Source organism: Phyllostomus discolor, chromosome X (assembly GCF_004126475.2).
Source record: "Phyllostomus discolor isolate MPI-MPIP mPhyDis1 chromosome X, mPhyDis1.pri.v3, whole genome shotgun sequence".
Lineage (NCBI taxonomy): Eukaryota > Metazoa > Chordata > Mammalia > Chiroptera > Phyllostomidae > Phyllostomus > Phyllostomus discolor.
In genome coordinates this window covers 25,389,569-25,408,969 of record NC_050198.1, presented here as the reverse complement: position 1 = coordinate 25,408,969, position 19,401 = coordinate 25,389,569, and the positions used below count along the sequence as shown (strand labels likewise).

General features: G+C 38.9%; 1 protein-coding gene across 1 annotated transcript in view; it reads left to right on the top strand.

Moving 5' to 3' along the window:
• The window catches only part of CASK (calcium/calmodulin dependent serine protein kinase), a 441,363-nt gene that overhangs the window by 367,409 nt on the left and 54,553 nt on the right, over positions 1 to 19,401 (top strand). Inside the window, 1 exon segment of the mRNA XM_028522590.2 lies at positions 14,848 to 14,926. Coding sequence (XP_028378391.1) covers positions 14,848 to 14,926 — 79 coding nt within the window.

Here is a 19,401-nt window from a genome sequence, read left to right as displayed (position 1 = left end):
GGAACCTCCAGGACAATTTTAAATGTTCCAATATCCAAATAATATGGATGCCGGAAGGAGAAGAGGAAGAGCAAAAAATTGAAAATTTATTTGAAAAAATAATGGAGAACTTTCCCAATCTGGCAAGAAATAGACCTCCAGGAAGTCCAGGAAGCTCAGAGAGTCCCAAAGAAGTTGAACCCAAGGAAGCACACACCAAGGCACATCATAATTACATTACCCAAGATTAAAAATAAGGAGAGAATCTGAACAGCAGCAAAAGGAAAGAAGACAGTTACATACAAAGGAGTACCTATGAGACTGTCAACTGATTTCTCAAAAGAAATCTTGTAGGCAAGAAGGGGCTGGAAGGAAGTATTCCAAGTCAGGAAAGGCAAGGACCCACTTCCAAGATTACTCTATCTAGCAAAGCTATCATTTAGAATGGAAGGGCTGATAAAGTGCTACCCAGATAAGGTAACATTAAAGGAGTTCATCATCAAGCCCTTATTATATGAAATGTTAAAGGGACTTATCTAAGAAAAAGAAGATGATCAAAAATATGACCAGTAAAATGACAACAAACTCACAACTATCAACAACCAAACCTAAAAAAAAAACAAAAAAACTAAGCAACTAGAACAGGAACAGGATCACATGGAGGGTTATCAGTGGAGGTGAAAGGGGGCGAATGAGGGGAAAAGTACAGGGAATAAGAAGCATAAATGTTAGGTACAAAATAAACAGAGGGTTGTTAAGAGTAGTATGGGAAATGGAGAAGCCAAAGAACTTACATGTACAACCCATGGACATGAACAAAGGGCAGGGAATGCTGGAGGGTGTGGGTGGTACAGGGTGGAAGGGAATAAAGGAGAGAAAAAATGGGACTACTGTTACAGCATAATCAATAAAATATTTTTATAAGTCTCACAGTTTCCAGATATTTTACTTTAAACAAATTTAAAAGAAGACTAATAAGGAAGACATTCAAAGAATTGAGTAATGTGCTAAAATAAAATGGACCATGTAATTACTTGCTTCCAAGGAATTCCATTCACATCTACTTATTTAATATGAATTAATTTTCTCAGTGCTTAGGAATAGTATTGAAATAGAATTGATGCTGGCCCTTACCTCATTCTCATAGAATTAACACAGATTGGGAAAATCAAAAAAGGCCCAGGGTATGTAGCGCAGAGCAGAGACCATCCAGGCAAACCAAGGAGCATGCGTAGAAATGTGGAAGTAAAAAGGCCCTTAGCATAGTTTCAGAATGGAAAGAAGGAACCATAACTGGACTGTAGAAAACAAGGTGAGTGGCAGGAACAGGACCACACAAATGTTAAAAGACACGTTATGGATTTTATTCTTTCTTTTGAAGCTATTGAAGAGTTTTAAGCAAGGAGATAGGAGCAGATTTTTATTTGAGAAATCAGTCTGGAGAGTGGATTAGAGAACAAGAGTGGGTATGCGGGGAGATGATGGAACTGTGAACTAGAAGGATGGATATCAAATGGGATGAAGTAAAAAGATTTAACAAAAAGTAAAATCAACAGACCTTGATAATGGATTGACAGTGGAGATGAAGAAGCAACTATTAAGGCTGAACCTAAACTTAGGTTTTCACAACTGGATAGACAATGATGCTACCTACTGAGATGGAATATTGGGAAAGTTCCAGGTTTTGGGGAGGAATCATATCTGCAGGGAAAAAATCCAATTTAATGCATTCATATCTTTTTCTGAGCATAGAAAAGGGATATTGGGATGTATATAGAAAAACAAATTACCTACTTAAGAAAGTTGCCCAGTTGCTCTCCAAATTAAAGGAAGAGTTACAGAGCAGTGATTCTGTGACTGCAATTTCCAGAGAGCCCTCAACCGTAGACATTTCAGGTTGTAATTCTCATTTACTCTTCTTTGCCAGTTATACTGTATTGTCCCAGCACTTACAGCAGGCAGGGGACATGCAAATCACCTCACCCCTTCTGGTGTTCTCCAAGCAACACATTGGCTTAAGAGCATGGGCAGTAGCAGCTTTGGGGGAACTTGGGCAAATCATTTTATGTCAGTTGACCTCAATTTGTCCATATTTTGTTTAGCAAGTATTGCCAAAAGCATACTTGACTAAATGATCCCCAAGATCCCACCCAGGCATGAAAGTCCAATATTCCATTCATTCACTTTACATATTCATTCATTCATTTAGCATATATTTGGTAAGTGCCTACTATGTGCAAATAACTATATTAGATGCTACTGACATAGTGGCAGATAAGAAAGACATGGGCCCTTTCCAGAGGTTACTTTCCACAGGGTTGCCCTCTGACCTCCCCCCCACAGAAAAATTGAAAAACCCAACCAGAGCTGTCTGAATTAACTTTATAAGGAATCTGAAAAACAGCAAAATGGTTACACTAACCAAACAAACACTCAGTTAAGAAAAAGCCATCTTCAACATAATAAGAAAGTTTAGTGGAGTTTTTATTTGCCCTTGAGTCACTCTCTAAAGCAGCAATTCTGGTCTCAAGCAGGTGGCAGCTGGGTTCCAAGTTCCACCTCTGAAAGGAGAGGATACAGACTGAACTTTCATATGATTTAGTCATTTTGGATATAACAAAATGAATAAAGCAAGGTGCTTAACTTTGTTTTGCAAAACTTAGAAAACTAGTTTAAAAGTTCCAATCACTGCTTATAAATGGTACAAGTCAGACTACAAACCCACAAATGCTTGGGGCAAGAGATTACAGTTGGAGACATACAATGGACCACTTAACACTTGAAGGAAAAACTGGGATGAAACTCTTTAGGTATTTAGGACATTTAAAAGGAACCATAATAAATGTAATACATCACATAAAAATGAAAGATGAAAATCATATGATAATATCATAGATGAAGAAAAAGCATTTGATAAAGTCCTAAAAAGTCCATAAAAATCTGAAGTATTTTATTTTGCCTACATTGAACAAGCAGATACACAGTTTAGCACAGTTCATTTAACAAGAACTGTTGTGATTCAGCTATAGAAGAGAAAAGGCTGTTTCAGAGAGGCAGGATGAAGGGGTGATGAGCCAAGCAGAGCAGACAGGAAGATGAAATTGACCACAAGAAGGTGGCCCAGAAGTGTCTTATGATCATCATGCTCTAAAGCAACCCAGTGACAGTTGCTTGGTGTTTTATGTGAAAGCTGACTATGTAGAAACATAGACTGAGTAAAAGTATAGAAGTGCATCCCTGAGTTACTTTTTTCAGAAAATATAAAATGGCCTTGAATCTCCACTAAAAGTCTCCTTAGAAAAACTCTTCTGTCTTCTGTCTTCTATGATCCTAGAAAAGGTGTGTGTATTTCTTCTCTTGTTGACTGCTTGCCATAAAAATCGGAATTATTTTATGGAAAATGTGTATCTTCATAATATACTTCTCTATTACATTTAATATATCTTCATTTGCTTGCTTAGTTATCTTATTAAAAGCATTATATTACTATGTAACATATACCCATATGATCTGTTTGTTTTTTCAAACTTCTACAATGCGTCCAACTATGCTAGGTTTACCCTCCATGGATGATATACTCCCATTACACCCTTGTTTTCTCATTTGTAACATTGCACTTGTGATTACTTCTTTATTGATTGAGACTCCCTTAGTTGCAGGTGATAAAGACCAAACTTGAACTAGCTTAGACAATAGTGGAAAGACTTACGTAAACAAGGAAAGGCCAGGAATTTACCCCAAGTTGAGGTAGGTTCAGTAATAGGCATCCAGCCCAAACTGGGCCAGTTTTTTTCCCTAGAATTTGGGAACTTGGGAACAGTGAGAGTACAAGTCAATTTCTCTCTGCAGAGAAATGTTTGGGGCAGACAAAATAATGAATGTTAACTTCATTTAGTTTCAGGTGAACTTACCCTAGCCATGATAGACCTGTCTGTCTCATTTACTACTCTACCTAGAAGAGTATCTGCCACATGAAGGTTCATGGTAATGTTGGCTGAATGAATTCATGGAGTTAGTAATTTCAAGGATGGAACCCCCATCATATTATCATTTCCCTTATGAAATTAGATTTACCTTACATATTAATTTACAACATTTTCCAAGAACACCTCCCTCGGTAATGATACATGCTGACTGAAAGTATAAGTGGGAAATGAAACATGCCTGCCACTTGCAAGAACTACAAAATAGGAACCATGCAAAGTTACATTTTGTAGAATTGTACAAATTAAGACAGTCCAGATTATAAAATCTCAACTATTTTATGAAGTTTTCTAATAGAGTGTTATTTTGCAGTGAAGAAGATAAGACAGAGTCCCCTACCCTTAATCATCTCAAATGCAAGATCAGTTTTCACCAAGGGCACTTATTAAAAATGTAAATTTCTTGATTCCATTCCAGACTTCCTGACTCTAAACCCAAAGAGTGAGTTTAAAAATCAGTATTATTTAAAAGGCCACTGTGTGATTCTTAGAATCAACTGTGTAGTGCAAAAATACATTTATGAAAGCTTGTCTTATAATGGTGACTAATTAGAAAACCAAAAGTAATCTATTCCGTAGTATAGTATTGTGGCATCACATATGTGGAGCTTATAGTTCTGAGCCAAAATGGATTAACAGGAGCCAGATTTACCCTCTCACCTAAAATAAAAGTTCTCAAGATATTGAACATCAGGCAGTAAAGGACAGTAATCCCTAAGAGACAGGAAGCAAACAAGATTAATCCTATGATTGCCCAATCTTACTGACTTGAAAGCGTTTCCAGGCCACAGCACAGGAGGTATAATTGATGCAAAGGAGGCAGACTCCCTGAACTAAGGAGACAGAACTGAAAGTGTGGGGATACCAAGGCACCTAAAGTTCATAGGAAAGAGTACTGAAGAAAAAAGAGCTGCACAGAGAGAGAACCCCAGAGATCTATAGAGTTGTCCTCAAGTATTCTGAATAATAGTCAGCACATTTATGAGATGAAAAAACCCAGAGCTAAGGAAAGACCATCCATAAGGATTAGAGAGAACATTGCCCAACACGGACTGCCCATTCCCAACCACCAGGCTGGAAAAAACAATTTGTGGGGCATTGTGTAGAGTGCTCAGGAAGGTCTTGCCTCAGTAATAAGGAATACAGATGGAAAATTACTCCAAACCTGACTAACAAATAATGAAAGGAAGACCCAAAGGATCAAACTAACTTTAAGTAACTGAACTACATCCCAGAAGAAAAGCTTAAGAATACTGTCGGAGGATCCAAGATGGAGGCATAGGTGGTTGCACTGTACCTCCTCAAGCAACCAAAACTAAGGACAACAAGAATTTACGAACAGCCCTGGCTGGGGTAGCTCAGTGGATTGAGCGCGGGCTGGGAACCAAAGTGTCCCAGGTTCGATTCCCAGCCAGGGTACATTCCTGGGTTGCAGGCCAGAACCCCCAGCAACCACACATTGATGTCTCTCTCTCTCTCTCTCCCTCCTTCCCTTCCCTCTCTAAAAATAAATAAATAAAATCTTAAAAAAAAAGAATGTTGTAAATTGACTATTAAAAAAAAAAAGAATTTACAAACAGAAAACAACCAGAACAGAGAGCAATGAACTGAACAGAAGTCTGAATACCATACATCCAGTCTGATAAGGAGGGGCGAAATCGGAGGCCTACGGAGAGGGGTCGAGGGGTACCAGCAGGAAAAATCGGTGGCTGGCAGACGTGCGCACACAGGGTGCAGACCGCAGCTGACGGACCGTTGGCAAACCCTGGGTGCAGGAGGCAACCAGCAGACCCAGTGAGGCGCACAAGGCAGCTGGCAGCTGTCCGCAGCCGCACATTCTCGCACAGAACTTAGCGAAAACGGGCAGCGCAACACAGACCTCGCATCCCAGGGACCCAGCGCTGGGAAACAAAGCCTGAAGGCACCAATTGAAATCACCTGTGGAAGTTAAGGCTGGGAGATTCTCTCAGCCTCATAGGAGGCTGCTTGGAGAAACCCACCGAGTCCAAGAGAGTGAACAAGCCCACCTGCCCAAGAGCCAGCACCAGAGGGGACCAATTTGCTTGTGGGAAGCAGCAAGGGGGACTGGAGTCCTGGTGAGATCAGAGCAGACTCCATTGTTCTCTCTCAAACCCCGCCCCCACATACAACGTCACAACCCTGTGACTGAGGTGCCCCGCCCTGGTGAATACCTAAGGCTCCGCCCCTCATATGTAACAGGTACCATCAGACTAAAGGAAAAAATTAAATAAAATAAAAAAGATGTCTCAAACAGAGTTAAAAGCCCCAGAGCCAAATTTTTTAAGCGACCGAGAAATAGCCAACCTATCAGATGCACAGTTCAAAGCACTGGTGATCAGGATGCTCACAGAATTGGTGGACTTTGGTCATAAATTAGATGAAAAAATGCAGATTACAATAAGTGAAATGAAGAAAAATGCACACGGAACCAATAGTGATGGAAAGAAAACTAGGTTTCAAATCAATGGAAGGGACCAGAAGGAGGAAAGGAACAACCAAACAGAAAAGAATGAAGAAACAAGAATTAAAAAAAAAAAAATGAGGAGAGGCTTACGGACCTCCAGAACACCTTTAAACGTTCCAATATCCGAATTATAGGGGTACCAGAAGGGGAAGAGGAAACACAACAAGTGGAAAAGTTATTTGAACAAATAATAAAGGAGAACTTTCCCAATCTGGCAAGGGAAATAGATTTCCAGGAAGTCCAGGAAGCTCAGAGAGTCCCAAAGAGGTTGGACCCAAGGAGGAACATGCCAAGGCACATCATAATTACATTACCCAAGATAAAAATGAAGGAGAGAATTCTAGAAGCAGCAAGAGATAAAGGGACAGTTACCTACTAAGGAGTTTCCATCAGAATGTCAGCTGATTTCTCAAAAGACACCTTGCAGGCAAGAAGGGGCTGGAAAGAAGTATTCCAAGTCATGAAGGGCAAGGACCTACATCCAAGAATACTCTATCCAGCAAAGCTTTCATTTAGAATGGAAGGGGAAATAAAGTGCTTCTCAGATAAAGCCAAGTTAAAGGAGTTCATTCTCACCAAGCCTTTATTATATGAAATGTTAAAGGGGCTTATCTAAGAAAAAGAAGATAAAAAATATGAACAGTAAAAAAAGACATCAAACTCACAGTTAGTAACAAGCACACCTAAAACAAAAGCAAACTAAGCAAACAGAGAACAAAAGTGGAACCACAGAAATGGAGATCACATGGAGGGTTAGCAACAGGGAAGTGGGAGGAGGAGAGAGGGGGAAAAGATATAGAGAAAAAATAGCATGGACAATAGGTAGAAAATAGACAGGGGGAGGGCAGGAATGGTGCGGGAAATGTAGAAGTGAAAGAACTCATGACACATGGACATGAACTAAAGAGGAGGAATGTGGGTGGGAGGGGGTGGGCAGGGGGGAGGGGAGTGAAGGGGGAGAATGGGACAACTGTAATGGCATAATCAATAAAATATATTTAAAGAAAAGAAAAGCTTAAGAATACTTATAAGAATTAAAAAATACCTAGCATGCAACAAGATAAAATTTACAATATCTGGCATCTAATCAAGGATTGCAAGACAGGAAAATGTGACCTATAATGTGGAGAATAATCAATCAAAACTGACATAGAACTGACAAAGATATTTGGATTCACAGAAAAATGCACTATGGGATTAATGGCAGATTAGACATTTCCAAAGAAGAGATTAGTGAATTCAAAGACAGCAAAATAATTATCTAAAATAAAGAGAAAAAAATAATTTTAATAGTCAGTAATGTAATAACTCTGCATAGTACCAGGTGGGTACTAGGAATATTGGGGGAAACACTTTGGAAAGTATATGATTATCTAATCACCTGAAACTAAGACAAAATAATGAATATCAACTTGAATTGAAAAATAAGCATTTTTAGAAAAAGAATTTTAAAAACTGTCATTGAGCTGTGAGACAACTGCAAGCATGTTAATTAACAGAAAAAAAAATATTTAAAGACATAATGGCTGAAAATATTCCATTGGAATATTTTCATTGGAATCAGCCATTGGAATATTTTCATTGATGAAAACTGTGAAACTGCAGTTGCAACAACCACAATGAAGCACAAACACGAAGAAAGCAATACCAAGTTGCATCATAATCAAATTGCTTAGAACCATGATTAATAGATCTTAAAAACAGCCAGTGGTTGTTAAAAAAGAGAGACATGTTACATACAGGGAAACAAAGATGAGGATGAAATTAGATTCCTTATCAGAAACAGTACAAATAAGAGCAATGTCTTTAAAGTACTGAAAGTTTAAACAAAACTCTCAATTTATAGTTCAAACTCCAGCAAAGGTATCTTTTAGAAGGTAAAATAAAAACATTGTCAGACATACCAAAACAAAGAATTTAGTAGACTTACAGTATAAGAAATGTTAAAGGACATCCTTATCATTTAAGTCTCTTTAAAAGATAATTGGCAGCCCTGGCTGGTGTGATTCAGTGGATTGAGTGCTGGCCTGCAAAGCAAAGGGTCGCCGGTTTGTATTCCTAATCAAGGCACATGCCTGGGTTACAGGCCAGGTTCCCAGTTGGGGGCACACAAGAGGCAACTACACATTGGTGTATTTCGTTCTCCCTTCCTTCCCCTCTCTCTAGAAATAAATAAAGAAAACATTTTTTTTTAAGATAATTGGCAGCCCTGGCGGGTATAGATCAGTTGATTGTGCATCATCCCTCAAATCAAAAGATTGCCAGTTTGATTCCCAAAGCACATGCCTGGGTTGTGGGTTCAGTCCCCGTTTGGGGTAGGTATGGGGAACAGCCAATCAATGTTTCTCTCCTTCACTTTCTCCCTCCCCATCTCTCTAAAAATAAATAAAATCTTTTAGAAACAAGATAACTGGCAGTTAAATAAAAATAATAGCAATATGTTTGGGGGTTTATAGCATAAAAGTAAAAAGTATAACAACAGTAGCACAAAGGTCAAAAGGAAGGAAGTGGAAGTACATTGTTATAAGGCTCTTATCCTATTAGTGACATGGTATAATGTCACTTGAAGGTAGATGGTGGTAAGTTAAAAATGTATGCTATAAACCCTAAGGCAATCACTAATAAAACAAAACAGAATTATAGCTAATATGATAACACAGGAGAGGAAGTAGATATAACCAAAGACACTGAAATAGAGGACAGACTGACAGTGACCAGAGAGGAGAGAAGAGGGAATTTCAAGGGAGAATGGGAAGGGTTTACAGGAACAAATTTAAAGGACACATGGACAAAAACTAGGGGGAGGGTGGTAATGGGAGGGAAGTGGGGAGGGTTGGGTGGATGGGCTGGAATGGGAGTAAAAGGGAGAAAACTGTACTTGAACAACGATTAAAATAAAATAATTTTTTTTTAAAAAAAGGAGAGGAAGTAGAATAAAAATAAATTAATCCAGAGGGGGAAGGGATATAATGGGAAAAACAGGGAAGGGTCATCAAGGAACATGTCTAAAGGACACATGGACAAAGCCAAAGGGGTAGGATTGAGGGTGGGAGATGGGGGTGGGTGGGGCAGGAGGGAGTGGTGGCAGGAAATGGAAACAACTGTATTTGAACAACAATTTTAAAAAAGGAAAAAAAAGGTTGGGTCCAAAGAGGACCACACCAAGACACATCATAATTAAAATGCCAAATGTTAAAGAGAGAATCTTAAAAGCTGCAAGAGAAATGAAGTTATCTACAAAGGAGTTCCCATAAGACTGTTAGCTGATTTCTCAAAAGAAATCTTGCAAGCAAGAAAAGGCTGGAAAGAAGTATTCAAAGTCATGAAAGGTAGGGACCTTCATCCAGGATGACTCTATCCAGCAAAGCTATCATTTAGAATGGAAGAGCAGATAAAGTGCTTCCAAGACAAGATAAAGCTAAAGGAGTTCATCATCACCAAGCCATTATTATTTGAAATGTTAAAGGGACTTATCTAAGAAAAAGAAGATAAAAACTATGAAAAATAAAATGGCAACAAATTCACAACTATCAACAACTGAATCTAAAAAAACAAACCAAGCAAACAACCAGAACAGGAACAGAATTATATCTATAGAGATCACTTGGGAGGCTTATCAGCTGGGAGGGGGAAGGCAGAGAGTATGGGGGAAAGGTGAAGGGATTAAGAAGCATAAATTGGTAGGTACAAAATAGACAGGGAGTTGTTAAGAACAGTAGAGGAAATGTGAAGCCAGAGAACTTATATGTATGAGCCATGGACATGAACTACGGGGAGAGGGATTGCTGGAGGGAATGGGGGTACCAGGAAGAGGATGGCTAAGAGGGGGAAATTGAGACAACTGTAATAGCATAATCAATAAAATATTTTTTTAAATAGAGAAAAATCAATGACCTTTTCTCTGAGAAGATCAGGCTGATCAGTGGGAAAAAAGACTTAATTACCAATATGCATTTGAGAGGCAACGTTATTACAAATTCTACAGATATAAAAAGGATAATAAGGAAATATGACTTCATGTTAGTAATTTCAACAACTTAGATAAAATGGATAAATTCCTTGGAAGGCAGAAACTACCAAAACTCACTTAAGGAGTAAACAGTTGCCCTACACTATTTAAAAGTTAAATTTGTAGTTAAAAACAGTGCCTCAGAGAAAACTCCAGGCCAAGATTGTTTAAAGAGATAACACCAGGTACTTCTGGTCAAGATGGCAGCATAGGTGAACTCGACTCACCTCCTCACATAACCACGTAAAATTATAACTAAAATATACAACAACCATCACTCGGAACTGTCACAAATTGAGTTGAATGGAAATCTGACAACTAAGGAATTAAAGAAACCACATCATCCAGATTGGTAGGAGTGGTGGAGATGCAGAATAGGCTGGTCCCACACCCACAATTGGTGGATAAAAATTTGGGAGAGGTATCTTGGGGGTGAGGAGTCCCAACCCCACACTGGGACCCCCAGCCCAGGGTCCAATGCCAGAAAGATAAGACCTCATAACTTCTGGCTGCAAAAACAAGCAGGGATTGGGTCCATGGGAAAAACTTGTGAAGTCCCAAGCAGTTTTCCTTAAAGAACCCAGACATGGACTTACTCAGATGTACTCTCTCTGAGTTCTAGCACCTGGGTAGCAACTTGAAAGGCACCAGTGGCATAAAGTGAGGAACTGTAGTGTCTGGCATCAATCTGACAGCTGGCAGACAGCTTTCTCTCAGACAAAAAGATGGGCAGAGGCCACTGTCACTTTTCTGAGCCCTCCTACCATGGAGCCACAGAGCCAGCAGGTGGGTGCCATATCTGAGACTCCATCAACCTAGCTAACACGGTTTGCCCTGTCCTGGAGATTCCCTGAGACTCCATCCCACCCAATTTGCAGGCCCACCCAAGCTGTTAACCATGACTTTCCAAATGAATGGCTGGTCTTGGCTCATGCTTCACAACTTCCTAAATCTCTCAAACAAGTAACAGCTAAGTGACCCCAGGCCTGGACTAGCAGCAGCCAGGCTAGATTCACAGCTTGGCTTTACCTGTGAATCTCCAAGCCGAGCACAAGTAGCAGCCATCTCAGATTGCTTCATAGTTCAGGCAGGTGGCCCCAGGCAAAACACAAGTGGGAGCTGACCTTGGTCTGTACCACCTGGGAAACCCCAGAACCTATGCACCCAGTAGACAGCTGCAGACCATGCCAGAGCACCACCACCCTGCTCCTGCACAGCTCATCTTCCACGGAAGGTGGAGGTGGGTGGTCAGTGGTCACAGCCAAACCTTGCAGCTGACTGGCCTGGGTAAATCCCTCCCATTGACCTGCCAACAGCACCCAAGTCTCAACTACAAGAGGAGGGTGTACTCAGCCCACACGAAGGGTGCACCCTGAATACCTAAAGTGGGTGATAGGGGAGACTACACCTCTGGACCCTACAGAACACCTGCTATTAGGCCACACTATGAAGACAGTGAGTCAGAGCAGCTCTACCTAATACATAGAAACAAACACAAGGAGATTGCCAAAATAAGAAGACAAAGAAACATGGCCCAAATGAAAGAACAGATTAAAACTCCAGAAAAAGAACTAAACAAAATGGAGATAAACAATCTATCAGATGCAGAGTTCAAAACACTGGTTTATAAGGATACTCAAGGTGAGGACCTCAGCAGCATAAAAAAGATCCAGTCAGAAACAAAGGATAAACTAATTGAAATAAAGAACCATTTACAGGGAAACAACAGTAGAGTGGATGAAGCCGAGAATCAAATCAATGATTTGGAATATAACAAAGCAAAAAACAACCCATCAGAACAATAAGAAGAAAAAAGAATCCAAAAAAAATGAGAATATAAGCAGCCTCTGAGACAACTTCGAGAAGTCCAACAGTCACGTGATAGGGGTACCAGAAGGAGAAGACAAAGAGCAAGAAATTGAAAATCTGTTTGAAAAAGTAATGAAAGAAAATGTCCCTAATTTGGTGAAGGAAATACACATGCAAGTCCAGGAAGCACAGAAAAGTCCCAAACAAGATGGATACAAAGAAGCCCACTCCAAGACATATCATAATTAAAATGCCAAAGGTTAAAGATAAAGAGAGAATCTTAAAAGCAGCAAAAGAAAAACAGATAATTACCTACAAAGGAGTTCCCATAAGACTGTCAACTGATTTCTCAAAAGAAATTTTGCAGGTAGAAGGGATTCTAAGAAATATTCAAAGTCATGAAAAGCAGGGACCTACAGCCAAGATTGCTCTTCCCAGCAAAGCTATCATTTAGAATTGAAGGACAGATAAAGACCTTCCCAGACAAGAAAAAACTAAAGGAGTTCATCATCACCAAACCATTATTATATGAAATGTTAAAAGGACTCATTAAAAAAAGAAGATAGGCCCTGACTGGCGTAGCTCAGTGGATTGAGCACAGGCTGAGAACCAAAGTGTCGCAGGTTCGATTCCCAGTCAGGGTACATGCCTCAGTTGCAGTCCATGACCCCCAGCAACCACACATTGATGTTCCTCTCTCCCTCTCTCTCTCTCTCTCTCTCTCTCTCTCTCTCTCTCTCTCTCTATCTCTATCTCTATCTCTCTATCTCTCTCTCCCTCCCTCCCTCCCTCCCTTCCCTCTCTAAGAATAAATAAAATCTTAAAAAAGATAAAAAATATGAAAAATTAAATAGCAAAATATACATAATCAAAATTGAATCTAAAAAACAAACTAAGCAAACAAAAAGAGCAGAGACAGAATCATGGGTATGGAGACCATTTAGATGACTGCTAGGTGGGAGGGGGTGTGGGGGAATGGGTAAAGAGGTGAGGGGATTAAGAAGTACAAAGAGGTAGTTACAGAGCTACAGACATGGGGATGTAAAGTACAGTACAGGAAATGGAATAGCCAAAGAACTCACACACATGACCCATGGACATGAGCAGTGGTATGGGGATTGCCTGGGCGGGGGGGACTGGGTGGAAGGGGGCAAAGGGGGAAAAATTGGGACAACTATAATAGCATAATCAATAAAATATAATTTTTAAAAAAATTAAAATGAATATAATTTAAAAAGAAATAACACCAGTTCTACACAAACTTTCCAAACCGTTAAAAAGAAAGGAATTCTTCCAACTTAGTTTTTGTTACTAGTATCATCATCGTCATCATCAGGCTGGCATTGCCCTGATACCCCCCCAAACCAGACAAAGGCATTATTACAAAACTACAGACCAGTAACCCTCTTGAATATAGATACAAAAATTCTAAACAACTCCATATCTTAAATGAAGAAGAAGAAGAAGGCGACGACGATGTCAAAACAAAGTGGAAATTAACACAGGAATACAGCTTTGTTTATAATAGCCGAATGCTAGAAACAATTCAGTGGGTGAATGGATAAACAAAATGATGTGTCCATACAATGGAATACTCAGGAAAAGCAATAGACTATTGATTTGTGCAACAAGGGTTGAATCTGACATTGTGAGTGAAAAAAATGCAACAAAACTTCCCTTTGATGATGGACACAGTATGCAGATGATATTTTGTTGAGTTGTAAATTTAAAACCTGTATGGTTTTTGTTAACCAATGTCACCCCAACAAGTTTAATTTAAAATAAATTAATTAAATTTAAACTAAATAATAAAATGAGAATTTTATCCATTCAATATTTTTAAAAAGAGTACATACCATATGAGTTTGTTTATATGCCAGCAAAAGCCTATCAGTTAGTTGTTTGGGGATGAGGGGGCAGGGCGTAGAGGGATGGGAGTAGATTACCAGCAGGCATGGGGAAACTCTTGGGGGTGGTGGATATATTCACTCTCCTGATTGTGGTGATGTTTTCGCACATATAGACATACATCATCAAACTTATCAAATTGTACACTTTAAATAACTATATGCCAGTTATACTCATACATCAATTAAAACTTTTAAAATGATTAAAAACATGAAAAATAAAACATGGGAAATACAATTAGAAGATTAAAAAACACTATATAAAATGTATGTATACTGTTATTATAGCAATCAAAATACCCAAAGTAATTTTCTCATGGCACGGGGTAGTAATGAATGGTTTTCTCCTCCATTATCAATATTTTCTTTAATGTTTTCCTACCTTTTGTAATTAAAATTACAGCAAAATCAAAAATATAAAAACAAGTGCCAGCCCCCCTGGGTGGCTTGGTTGGTTGGATCATTGTCCTGTACACCAAAAGGTTGGGGGTTTGATCCCTTGGTCTGGATGCCTACAGAAGGTAGCCAATTGATGTTTCTCTCTCACATCGATGTTTGTTTCTCTCTTTCCCTGTCCCTTCCTCTCTCTCTAAAATGAATAAACTAATTTAGGGGTCAGGATTAAAAAATTAAAAACAAGTGCCATCTCAGTAATTCTATTTTTACTTTTTACAGGGAATCACTTTAAAAATGAATGAGCTAAATCATTGTATTGTTGCAAGAATTATGCATGGGGGCATGATTCACAGGCAAGGTAAGTTTCACATATGATTCTTTCTTTCCTTCATTAACTTTTTTTCCTGTAGCCTAGTGAAGAAAGTGTTTTTATGATCTACATAAAAGATCTGTTAAATATATAGTCTATATAAGTGATCTATTTAAGTTTCTTTTGGTTTTAATCTTTATTGGCCTCCATTTCTGCTGGAGCATCTGTGAACCACTGTTTAGTCATGACTTATTAGAGACCATGAAAGATAAAGCAAAGTATCCTATTGGGCCAGAGGATATATGGTAGACATCTATTCTAGGATATAAGATATATATTTAAGAAGTTAAATCAGCCCTGGCTGGCATAGCTCTGTGGATTGAGTGCGGGTGCAAACCACAGTGTCTCAGGTTCGATTCCCAGTCAGGGTACATGCCTGGGTTGCAGGCCATAACCCCCAGCAACCGCACATTGATGTTTCTCTCTCTCTCTCCTCTCCCTCTCTCTCTCTCTCTCTCTCTCTCTCTCTCTCTCTCTCTCTCTCTCTCCCCTCCCTTCCCTCTCTAAAAAAAATAAATAAATAAATCTTTAAAAATTTTTATTTATTTATTTTTAGAGAGGGAAGGGAGGGAAATAGAGAGAGAGAGAAATATCAATGTGCAGTTGCTGGGAGTCATGGCCTGCAACCCAGGCATGTACACTGGCTGGGAACTCGAACCTGGGACACTTTGGTTCCCAGCCCGTGCTCAATCCACTGAGCTACACCAGCCAGGGCTAAATAAATAAATTTAAAAAAAATTTTTTTTAAAGAAATTAGAGTTTCATAAATAAACAACATAAAAATTCCGTGGTAAGATTAAACTGATGGTTGCCAGAAGGGAGAGGAGTTAGTGGAGGGGGGGAAGGGACGCTGAGTGAAAAAGGTGAAGGGATTAAGAGTTACAAATCTGTAGTCACAAATAGTGACAGGATATAAAGTACAGCATAGGGAATATAGTCGATAATATTGTAATAACCATGTATGGTGCCAAGTGGGTACTTGAAATATCACAGGGACGACTTTGTAAAGTATATGATTGTCTAACCATTGTGCTATACACCTGAACCTAATACAAAATAACATTCAATGTCAACTGTAATTGAAAAAATATATTTAATTCAGTGGTAAAATAAGAGATATCAAATCTTTGATTAAGTTTTTAATACCTGCTACAGTAAAGTACAGTCATTCTGAGGAGTGAATTCACTAAGGACTGAAGTAGACAAAAAATGATTTTGTTGAGAAAGTGGAATTTTCATTAACCTTCGGGTGGGCAGGATTTGGACATGTAGATTTAGGCTTCTCTGTGAAAGGGCTGAGTTATATGCACTAGTACTTAGAGTGTAATCCCAAAATCATTCTCCTGTCCAAAATTAGACTTCCTTTCTTTGATATCAGGTTATTTTTGTTCTTAACACCTTATTTCTTCACCCCAGAGAGCAAGAAGTAATACCATAAGTGTTTAAGTGCCTTCCTGTCCTCTAGAAATGACCATTTGTGTACACAGATGGTATCTGGCATTATGCTGCCTTCGGGGGAATCATTATAGGCTTAGGAATGACAGCATTCACATAGGAGGATGTTTGGTTTTCGATCCCAGTATAAATTTTTTGTTTATTATTTTTAATAATTTGCTGTAACCTCAGAAAAGTCACAATATCATTATTTCTTTAATCTCTTTTTCTTATATGACTGCACTGGCTAGGATCTGCTGTCTAATAGAAGTGGTATAATGAACATCCTTGTCCTATTCTTGTTTTTAAAAAGTAGCTTACCAATGTTTCCCCATGAAGACTAACATTTACTGTACATTTTTTAGTAGATAACATTTTATTAGGGCTGAAGAAGTTCCCTTTTATTCTTAGTTGCTGAGCATTTTAATTATGATTGGGTATTGAATTTTATCAAGTGCAGTTTCTGCATCTGTTAAGATGATCATTTGGTTTTTTTCCTTATATCTATTAATGTGCTGGTGACTTTTAAAGATTTCCTCATGATTAGACTGCCTTGCATATCTTAGATAAGCCCAGCTTAATCATTGTAGATTATCTTTTATATGTACTATTCAACTCTGTGTGCTAACATTTTGTTTAGGACTTTGTATTTGCAATTATGATTGAGACTGGCCTGTAGTTAATTTTTCTTTCTTGTGTTTCTCTGTCTTGCTTTAGTGTTGAAGTTACTTTAGCTTCATAGAATGACTTAGCCTTTTTTTCTTCATGAGTTCTCTGAAAGACTTTCTATAACATTGGAATGTTTCATACCTGTAAAGTTTAGTATAACTTGCCTATAAACTATCAGAACCTAGTGTTTTGTTTTTGTTTGGTATTTAGGAAAGCTTTTATTTTTTTTTACAACTACAATTTCTTTAACATCCATAAGGCTATTCAGGCTTTCTGTATCCTCTCTGGGTTTTGGTAAATTACATTTTCCTTAAAAATCTTAAAATTTTTAAAATTACTGCAGTAAGTTCTTCATAATGTTCTCTTACTTTTTTATTTTCTCTCATCTCTGTAATTGTCCCCTCGTTTATTCCTAATATGCCTTACTTGTTCCGTGTCCTTTTTCTCTTAATCACCTTTTCCAGAGGTTTATTCAAACACCCACTTTAACTTCTGTTAATTGTATATTTCTTTTTTTAAGTGTATTTTACTGACTATGCTGTTACAGTTGTCCCATTTTTTTTCTTCCCTTTACCTCTTTCCACCCTGCACCACCCCTCCCTCCAACATTCCCCACCCTTAGTTCCTATTCATGGCTCATACATGTAAGTTCTTTGGTGTCTCCAATTCCTATACTATTCTTAACATCTCCCTGTCTATTTTGTGCTTACCATCTATGCTTCTTATTCCCTGTACCATTTCCCCCACTCTCTCCCCACTGATAACCCTCTACATGACCTCCATTTTTGTAATTCTGTTCCTGTTCTAGTTGTTTGCTTAGTTTGCTGTTTTTTTATAGGTTCAGTTGTTGATAATTGTGAGTTTGTTGTCATTTTACTGTTCATAGTTTTGAACTTCTTCTTTTTCTTAGATAAGTCCCTTTAACATTTCATATAATAAGGGCTTGGTGATAATGAACTCCTTTAGCTTAATCTTATCTGGGGAGCACTTTATCTGCCTTTCCATTCTAAATGATAGCTTTGCTGGATAGAGTAATCTTGGATGTAGGTCCTTGCTCTTCATGACTTTGCATACTTCTTTCCACTCCCTTCTTGGCTGTAAGGTTTCTTTTTTTATTATTTTATTTTATTTTAAAGGTTTTCTTTATTTATATTTAGATAGAGGGGAAGGGAGGGAGAAAGAGAGGAAGACAAACATCAGTGTGTGGTTGCTTCTCACACACCCCCCACTGGGGACCTGGTCCACAACCCAGGCATGTGCCCCAACTGGGAATCCAACTGGCAACCCTTTGGTTCACAGGCTGGCACTCAGTCCACTGAGCCACATCAACCCAGGCCTTGCCTGTAAGATTTCTTTTGAGAAATCAGCTGATAGCCTTAGGGGAGCTCCTATATAGGTAACTCTCTCCTTTTCTCTTGCTGCTTTTAAGATTCTCTCTTTAATCTTGGGTAATTTAATTATGATGTGTCTTGTTGTGTTCCTCTTTAAGACTCTCTGAGCTTTCTGGACTTGCATGTCTATTTTCCTTCACCGGATTGGGGAAGTTTTCCTTCATTATTTTTTTCAATAAGTTTTCAATTTCTTGCCCTTCCTCTTCTCCTGGCACCCCCTATGATTTGGATATTGGAACGTTTTAAAGTTGTCCCAGAGGTTCCTCAGCCTCTCCTCATTTTTAAAAAATTCTTGTTCCTTCTTTCTGTTCCAGTTGAATGATTATTTCTTCCTTCTGTTACAAATCATTGATTTGAGTCCTGGTTTCCTCCCCTTCACTGTTGGTTCTCTGTATATTCTTATTTATTTCACTTAGCTTTCACTTCTTCCTTTATTTTGTGTCTGTACTCAATCGTTTCTCTGGGCATCCTGATTACCAGTGTTTTGAACTCTGTATTTGATAGGTTGGCTATTTACTTGTCACTTAGTTCTTTTTCTAGAGTTTTTGATGTGTTCTTTCATTTGAGCCATATTTCTTTGTCTCAGCACACCTGTTACATTATAAGGGGTGGGGCCTTAGGTATTTGCCAGGGTGGGGCAACCCACTTCATAGAGTTATGGCACTGTATGTGGGGGAGGGGTCAGAGAGGGAACAACGCCGCTTACTTGGCTCTCCCCTTGCTTTCAATCACTTCCTCCGCTATCCACAAGCAAATTGGATCCTTCTGGTGCTGATTCCCAGGTGTGTGGGCTTGTGTATATTCTGGAAGCCCATAGGCCCCTCCGACAGACCCTTCTGTGAGGCTGGGAGTTTCTCCTGCTGCTGCATCCCCCTCAGAATTTTGCAGCCAGAGATTTTGAGGCTTTATTTCCATGTGCTGGAACCCAGAGTTGTGCAGTCTGTCTTGCTCCCCAGTTGTTCCCCTCCC